The sequence below is a fragment of the Sebastes fasciatus genome, unplaced genomic scaffold (genome assembly GCF_043250625.1).
Source record: "Sebastes fasciatus isolate fSebFas1 unplaced genomic scaffold, fSebFas1.pri Scaffold_79, whole genome shotgun sequence".
NCBI lineage: Eukaryota > Metazoa > Chordata > Actinopteri > Perciformes > Sebastidae > Sebastes > Sebastes fasciatus.
This window is the reverse complement of record NW_027428267.1, coordinates 6307-15000: the sequence shown is the minus strand read 5'-3', so window position 1 is coordinate 15000 and position 8694 is coordinate 6307. Positions and strand designations below refer to the sequence as shown.

Genomic DNA, 8694 nt, shown 5'->3' with positions numbered 1-8694 from the left:
AAGATGCATTTTAGGAATCATCTCTCATCTCTTTGTCTCCTCTCTTCTCTCATCTCCTTGTCTCCTCTCTTCATCTCCTTGTCTCCTCTCTCCCCTCCTTGTCTCCTCTCTTCTCTCCTTGTCTCCTCTCCTCATCTCCTTGTCGCCTCTCTTCATCTCCTTGTCTCCTCTCCTCTCCTCATCTCCTTGTCTCCTCTCTTCTCTCCTTGTCTCCTCTCCTCATCTCCTTGTCGCCTCTCTTCATCTCCTTGTCTCCTCTCCTCTCCTCATCTCCTTGTCTCCTCTCTCCCCTCCTTGTCTCCTCTGTTCTCTCCTTGTCTCCTCTCCTGTGTTGTCAGGATCACAGAGGAGGTGACCCGTAGATGAAGCAGGTGATCTGTGGCATGTTGGAGGTTTTCAGGGGATTGTGGGGGATCCTGGATTATCCTGGAGGATTGTGGGGGATCAGGTTTTTGCTGTTCTTCAGATAAATCAGACTGGTGGGGATTATTTTTCCCTGAACATGGACTTGTAGGGCCATCCTGCGCCTCAGGCGGCCGTCTCTGACTATATATGAAGAAGCTGACCTGAGGTCATGTGACACCTGCCCCATGATGCACCGCTGTCCTGTAAAAACCACGTATCTCCAAGTATGGTGATTCTCCCGTCAGAGAGAGGAAGGAGTTATTCTGGGTTCAGTTTAATAGTGTTTTGGGTTTCTGCCACGTTCTTCATGTAAATACATCCACTGATCCGGGATCAGTCTCTGCCCTCATGTTACAGGACTCAACATCAGCTCCACATCAGCTCCACATCAGCTCAGGATAACCTAAACAAGAGCAGGAGGTTCAGTGAGTCCTCGCCGCTGATTTACTGAGGACGCCGTGCAGATCATGACTCAGCATAAAGACCAACCCTGTGTCTCTGAGACACTCAATAAAACTACAGAGAGACGTTACACTGAAGTCTGAGTGGAGATAAACACATGGAGGGAAACTAAAGCTCAGCATTAAGATCAGAGAGCTGCTGATGGACAAATAACAGGAAGACAGGACGTCTCAGAATATCAGATATCTGCTGGTAGGAAGCAGAAAACTATCTGTCCCAGGGGTCAGGGGTCAAGGGTCAGGGGTCAGGGGTCAGCAACCTTTATTATCTAAAGAAATATTTTAGGCAAAAAACCCCCCAGAAAAATCTGTCTGGAGCTGCAAAACATGTGATCATTGTGATGAAGGTAACACAGTTTATAGTCTCAGTATATAGTATATACGTCTAATGCAGTGAGGGCCAAAGAGACAATGGACTACGGAGTATTAGGGCCACATTGAGGAAAAAACATCTGAGATTTACACAATAAAGTCACAATGTTAAGAGAATAAAGTCATAATTTAACGAGAAAAAAGTCATAATATTACGAGAATAAAGTCATAACTTTATTCTCGTAATATAATTTAACGAGAAAAAGCTTGTAATATTCCGAGAATAAAGTAATAATTTAACAAGAAAAAAGAAAATAATACGTAAAATTACTACTTTATAATATTACGACATACAACGAAGTTATGACTTTATTCTCTAAATCTCAGATGTATTTTTTTCCTCAATGTGGCCCTAATACTCCGTCGTACCATAGGCCTACAGCAATGATCAATAAAAATGAAAATGTAAACAAAGAACAGTTATTCATTTCCATTTTTATAATCCACAGAGCCTCTGGAGAGAAGCTGAAGAGACGCAGGTTGCTGACCTCTGATCTAACCGGTGGATGCAGCGGTAGACCAGCAACTCCTCTGTTCTGAGGTATGAGGACGGGGTTTTGGTTTGTGTTGTGCTCAGGGTCAACAGTTAGCAGTGAGAGATCATCATGATGTGCTGCGTTCAGGGACCTCCGTCAGAGTGTGTGAAGAGGAGAAACCGTCTCTGGTTGTCTTCCCTTTAAAGGAGCAGATCTCAGATCAGTCCGCTCAGTGTTGACGTAGACTAACTGAACTGATCTGAGGCTCAGCTGTGATCAGGGAGACTTCATCCATCACTTCCTGTCCTGATCTCCTCCCATCAACTCTGATCTTCAGTCCCAGGAACTCTGGCTGCTGATTGGTCGACGATGTGGGACCTGAGGCATCGCTGCTCAGGACAAATATTTAAAATATGAAGAAAAGTAAAATAATGTGCCGTGTCTGAAGGCTGTCTCACCATCAGTCACACTAAAGGGACTGTTAAATAGGGAATAAACAGGATATATCACTATATTATTTACTATAGTATTGTGCTGTACACTTATATACACTCTCACGTACCCATACATTATATACTGCTGTATATATATATCTGACCTGTATTCATATCAGACCTCCAGCTGTTTATATCATGTCTACTAGTAGCATGTCTCGTACACCTTCACGCTTATGGAGGACGGAACCTGCCAAAATAAAAAATAAATGAATAAATAAATGAATGACTCGATAAATAAATAAATATCCCATTAAAAGTAGCAAAAATAATATTAAAAATATATACATATATATGCATTTATTGTTATAATCTTTCAATTTATTTATTTATGAATTTATTTTTTTTTGCATTTATTTTTTATTCATTTTTTAAAATAAATATATAAATGACTTGATAAATAAATAAATGTCCCATTAAAAATAGTAAAAAATAATATTAATAATATATATATATATATATATGCATTTATTTTTATAATTTCTAAATTTATTTATTTATGAATTTATTTTTGCATTTATTTTTTATTCATTTTTTAAATAAATTAATAAATGACTCGATAAATAAATAAATATCCCATTAAAGTAGCAAAAATAATATTAAAAAAATAATTTAGCCATTGATTAAATGACATAAATTGATTGTTTTAATTTGCTTTTTTTAATCTTTGTACTAATTCCCTTATTTATTTACTCTTCTGTTTAGTTTCCACTTTTATTTATTTTTATAATTTTTAATTTATTTATGCATTTATTTTTATTCATGAATTTATTTTTTCATTTATTTTGTAGTCATTTTTTAAATAAATATATATTTTTTTAATTTTCAAATTTATTTATTTTTATTTATGTATTTATTTTTTCATTTATTTTTTATTCATTTTTAAAAAAAAATTATAAATGCGTAAACACAAATAAATAAATCCATACAAAAGCAAATTCAAATAGAAATATCAATTTATGTCACATTTAATTAATTAACTGTAATCATTTTGCTACATTTAATGACATGTTTATTTATTTATCGAGTCATTTATTTATTTATTGATTTATTGATTCATTTTATTTTGGCAGTTTCTGTCCTTCGTACATTTAAAATATTTGTATGAAACGGTGAACGTACCGATACTACTGTAGTAGTACTGATGATACTAGTAGTACCGATGATCCTAGTAGTACCGATGATACTGGTAGTACCGATGATCCTAGTAGTACCGATGATACTAGTAGTACCGATGATCCTAGTAGTACCGATGATACTAGTAGTACCGATGATCCTGGTAGTACCGATGATCCTGGTAGTACCGATGATACTGGTAGTACCGATGATCCTGGTAGTACCGATGATACTGGTAGTACCGATGATCCTAGTAGTACCGATGATACTAGTAGTACCGATGATACTAGTAGTACCGATGATACTAATAGTATTGATGGTTAGTATTGATCAGATGAATATCAGTGAACGTACCAATGGGCAGAGCCAGGAAGAAGGGCAGCCAGCAGAGGATGAACATGCCAACCACCACGCCCAGCGTCTTGGCGGCCTTCTTCTCTCGGGAGAACTTGAGCAGTTTGACGGTGAGCGAGCTGCGTCCGGCCGAGGAGGCGGGGCCTATCTCCTGGGCCTGCTGGCTCCTGCGGTGGATCCTCAGGGTGAGCTCGTTGGAGTCTTCCATACGCTCCTTCATCATACCCGCCGCCAGGTTCTTGGTGGTGCGTTTGGCCACGACGTAGACACGGAAGTACATGGCGAGGATGACGGCCAGAGGGATGTAGAAGGACCCGAGCGAGGAGAACAGGGCGTAGAACGGTTCCTCGGTGATGACACACACGGTGTCGTCCTGCAGGACGCCAGCAGACGGTCACTGGTTAGAAACATTAATAAAACACCTGATCCTCAGGTTAACTCAGTGATGCATGATGGGTAGTTCTCATACCCCCGATGGCGGCTGTTTCCAGCCCAGCAGCGGGCCGATGGAGATGACGGTGGCGAGGATCCAGATGCCCAGCATGGCGAGCAGCGCCCGCTTCTCGGTGACGATCGTCGGGTACTGCAGCGGGTAGCGGACGCCGATGTAGCGGTCGATGGAGATGACGCACAGAGACATGATAGACGCCGTGCAGCACAGGACGTCCACCGCCGCCCAGACGTCACAGAAGATCCGACCAAACACCCAGTAGTCCAGAACCTGCAGGGACAGGAAGTACCTCAAACACCAGTAGTCCAGAACCTGCAGGGACAGGAAGTACCTCAAACACCAGTAGTCCAGAACCTGCAGGGACAGGAAGTACCTCAAACACCCAGTAGTCCAGAACCTGCAGGGACAGGAAGTACCTCAAACACCCAGGAGTCCAGAACCTGCAGGGACAGGAAGTACCTCAAACACCCAGGAGTCCAGAACCTCTTCCTGCCTGACGTGTTCATGTTTAAATGTTCATGACGACAGACGTAAATCATATTTAAGAACATTATATAATAAAAGTGGTATGTTGAGATGTGGTTTTAGTATCCAGACTGACTGAGGAGGTCTTTGAGGAGTTCTTTGAGGAGGTCTTTGAGGAGGTCTTTGAGGAGGTCTTAGAGGAGGTCTTAAAGGAGTTCTTTGAGGAGGTCTTAGAGGAGGTCTTAGAGGACCTCTTATAGGAGGTCTTAGAGGAGGTCTTTGAGGAGGTCTTTGAGGAGGTCTTTGAGGAAGTCTTAGAGGACCTCTTATAGGAGGTCTTAGAGGAGTTCTTTGAGGAGGTCTTAGAGGAGGTCTTAAAGAAGGTCTTTGAGGAGGTCTTAGAGGAGGTCTTAAAGGAGGTCTTAGAGGAGTTCTTTGAGGAGGTCTTTGAGGAGGTCTTAGAGGACCTCTTATAGGAGGTCTTAGAGGAGTTCTTTGAGGAGGTCTTAGAGGAGGTCTTAGAGGAGGTCTTTGAGGAGGTCTTAGAGGACCTCTTATAGGAGGTCTTAAAGGAGGTCTTTGAGGAGGTCTTAGAGGAGGTCTTAGAGGACCTCTTTGAGGAGAGCTTTGAGGAGGTCTTTGTTTAGATGGAGAAAGTTGTCAGACGGCCAAAATCTAATTAAATTAAACCCGTTTGAGGAGATAACCCAGTCCAGAATGATTTTATAACCCAGATAACAGCCTATTTTATTTATATATTTTCCATATACTTATCAACATTTTTCTGCCATGACTCATTTTCGAAGTATAAAAGTATTATGTATCATCTCCAGTATTTAACTCATACAGTCTATGAAGGAAACAGTTTATAGTCTAAGTATATAGTATATCAGTCTAATGTAGTGAGGGCCAAAGAGACAATGTACTACGGAGTATTAGGGCCACATTGAGGAAAACAACATCTGAGATTTACAGAATAAAGTCAGAATATTACCAGAACAAAAAAGTTGTAATATTATGAGAATAAAGTCATAACTTTATGAAAAATAGTTGTAATATTATAAAAATAAAGACATCATTTAACAAGAAAAAAAAGTTGTAATATTACAAAAATAAAGACATAACTTTATGAAAAATAGTTGTAATATTATAAAAATAAAGACATCATTTAACAAGAAAAAAAAGTTGTAATATTACAAAAATAAAGACATAATTTAACAAGAAAAAAAAGTCGTAATATTACGAGAAAAAAAATCTGAATATTACAAGAATAAAGTCTTAACTTTACGAGAATAAAAAGTTGTAATATTACGAGAATAAAGTCATAATTTAACAAGAAAAAAAGTAGTAATATTACGAGAATAAAGTCATAACTTAACGAGAAAAAAAAGTCGTAATATTACGAGAATAAAGTCATAACTTAACGAGAAAAAAAGTTGTAATATTACGAGAATAAAGTCGTAATTTAACAAGAAAATAAGAGTTTTAATATTATGAGAATAAAGTCATAATTTAACAAGAAAAAAGTCGAAAGCACTTTGTTATCTTGTTTTGAAAGGTGCTATATAAATAAAATTATCATTATTATTATTATTATTATTATTATTATTTTTATTATTATTATTCTTGTCAGTGTTTCTGATTGTTTATGGACGTCTCTCCTCTCCTCTCTGGTTCTGGTTCTGGTTCTGGTTAAAGCCATCAGCCCACCCAGGTGCATGCTGGTCCTTCCTGCCTATATAACCACAGTTTTACCCAAATCATGAACAAAATACTAATTACAGAAAAAACTAAATATACTAAACAATAAAATAGTTAAACTAAAGAAATAGCCAGTAGAAGAGAATAAGTTTAAATAAAGTAAACATGTAGAATAATAAGTTATTATAACTATTATGATTATTATTATTACTATTATTAATAGATGTAGAATAATACATTATTATTATTATTGTTATTATTAGTGCTAAATGTAGAATAATACATTATTATTATTATTATTATTAGTGCTAGATGTAGAATAATACATTATTATTATTACTATTATTAATAGATGTAGAATAATACATTATTATTATTATTATTATTAGTGCTAGATGTAGAATAATACATTATTATTATTACTATTATTAATAGATGTAGAATAATACATTATTATTATTATTATTATTATTAGTGCTAGATGTAGAATAATACATTATTATTATTACTATTATTAATAGATGTAGAATAATACATTATTATTATTATTATTATTAGTGCTAGATGTAGAATAATACATTATTATTATTATTATTATAAGTGCTAAATGTAGAATAATATATTATTATTATTATTATTATAAGTGCTAAATGTAAAATAATACATTATTATTATTATTATTAGTGATGGATGTAGAATAATACATAATACATAATTATTATTATTATTATTATAATTGTTATTACTAGATGTAGCATAACACATTATTAATATTATTATTATAACAATAATTATGATGATGATGATGATGATGATGATTATAATTATGATTATGTTTATTATAATTATTAATATTATTATTATTATTATTATAATTATAATTATTATTATTATTATTATTATTATTATTATTATTATTATTATTATTATTACTAGATGTACTGACCTCCAGCGTGGCGGACACCGGCAGCACGGTGGTGCCCAGCAGCAGGTCTGCTATAGCCAGGTTGATGATGAAGTAGTTGGTCGGGCTGCGCAGGTGTCGGTTACAAACCACCGCCAGGATGACCAGGATGTTCCCCACGATGGCGAACAGGATGAAGGAGGCCAGCACTATGCCCACCGGCACCGCCCGGCGCAGGTCCAGCGGGGCGGCGTCATGCTGGAGCAGAGAGCCGGCGGAGCGGTTAGACGACGAGTTAGAGCCCGGCAGAGGCGACTCAGTCCCGGCGAGGAGATCCACCGAGGAGCCGTTAGACCACACACTCATGGTGCCTCTGAGTCTAGAGGGGGTCTGAAGCGGGTCTGAAGGGGTCTGAAGTGGTCTGAAGCGTGTTGAAGCAGGTTGTAGGGTTCTGAAGCGGGTTGAAGGGTTCTGAAGCCGGTTAAAGGGGTCTGAAGCGGGTTGAAGTGGTCTGAAGCGATTGAAGGGGGTTGAAGGGTTCTGAAGCGGGTTGAAGGGTTCTGAAGCAGGTTGAAGTGGGTCTGAAGCGGGTTGAAGCGGGTTGAAGTGGTCTGAAGCGATTGAAGGGGGTTGAAGGGTTCTGAAGTGGGTCTGAAGCGGGTTGAAGCGGGGTTTAAGTGGGTTGAAGGGGTCTGAAGCGGGTTGAAGGGTTCTGAAGCGGGTTGAAGGGTTCTGAAGCAGGTTGAAGTGGGTCTGAAGCGGGTTGAAGGGTTCTGAAGCAGGTTGAAGTGGGTCTGAAGCGGGTTGAAGCGGGTTGAAGTGGTCTGAAGCGATTGAAGGGGGTTGAAGGGTTCTGAAGCCGGTTGAAGCGGGTTGTAGGGTTCTGAAGCAGGTTAAAGGGGTCTGAAGCGGGTTGAAGTGGTCTGAAGCGATTGAAGGGGGTTGAAGGGTTCTGAAGCGGGTTGAAGGGTTCTGAAGCAGGTTGAAGTGGGTCTGAAGCGGGTTGAAGGGTTCTGAAGCAGGTTGAAGTGGGTCTGAAGCGGGTTGAAGCGGGTTGAAGTGGTCTGAAGCGATTGAAGGGGGTTGAAGGGTTCTGAAGTGGGTCTGAAGCGGGTTGAAGCGGGGTTTAAGTGGGTTGAAGGGGTCTGAAGCGGGTTGAAGGGTTCTGAAGCGGGTTGAAGGGGGTTGAAGGGTTCTGAAGCGGGTTGAAATGGGCTGAAGGGGTCTGAAGCAGGTTGAGGGGGTCTGAAGGGGTCTGAAGCGGGTTGAGGGGGTCTGAAGCGGGTTGAAGCGGGTTGTAGGGTTCTGAAGCGGGTTGAAAGGTTCTGAAGCCGGTTGAAGAGGGTTGAAGGCTTCTGAAGCGGGTTGAAGCGGGTTGAAGGGTTCTGAAGCCGGTTGAAGGGGTCTGAAGCGGGTTGAAGTGGTCTGAAGCGCGTTGAAGGGGGTTGAAGGGTTCTGAAGCCGGTTGAAGGGGTCTGAAGCGGGTTGAAGTGGT

General features: G+C 39.3%; 2 protein-coding genes across 2 annotated transcripts in view; both read right to left on the bottom strand.

The window, feature by feature from the left end:
• Positions 1-7772, bottom strand: part of LOC141763868 (alpha-1A adrenergic receptor-like) — a 22731-nt gene extending 14959 nt beyond the window's left edge. Inside the window, exons 1-3 of the mRNA XM_074628636.1 lie at positions 7242-7772; positions 4148-4399; positions 3679-4051 (exon numbers count right to left, since the gene is read on the bottom strand). Of these exons, the coding sequence (XP_074484737.1) occupies positions 3679-4051; positions 4148-4399; positions 7242-7565 (949 nt within the window). The 5' untranslated portion in view covers positions 7566-7772. The remainder of the gene's footprint in view (positions 1-3678; positions 4052-4147; positions 4400-7241) is intronic.
• On the bottom strand, positions 4433-5248 carry LOC141763867 (uncharacterized; the record flags this gene model as incomplete). The annotated part of the gene is made up of 1 exon (XM_074628635.1): positions 4433-5248. A coding segment is annotated over one exon (603 nt), but the record flags the coding sequence as incomplete, so codon positions are not given.
• Positions 7773-8694: the final 922 nt, after the last annotated feature.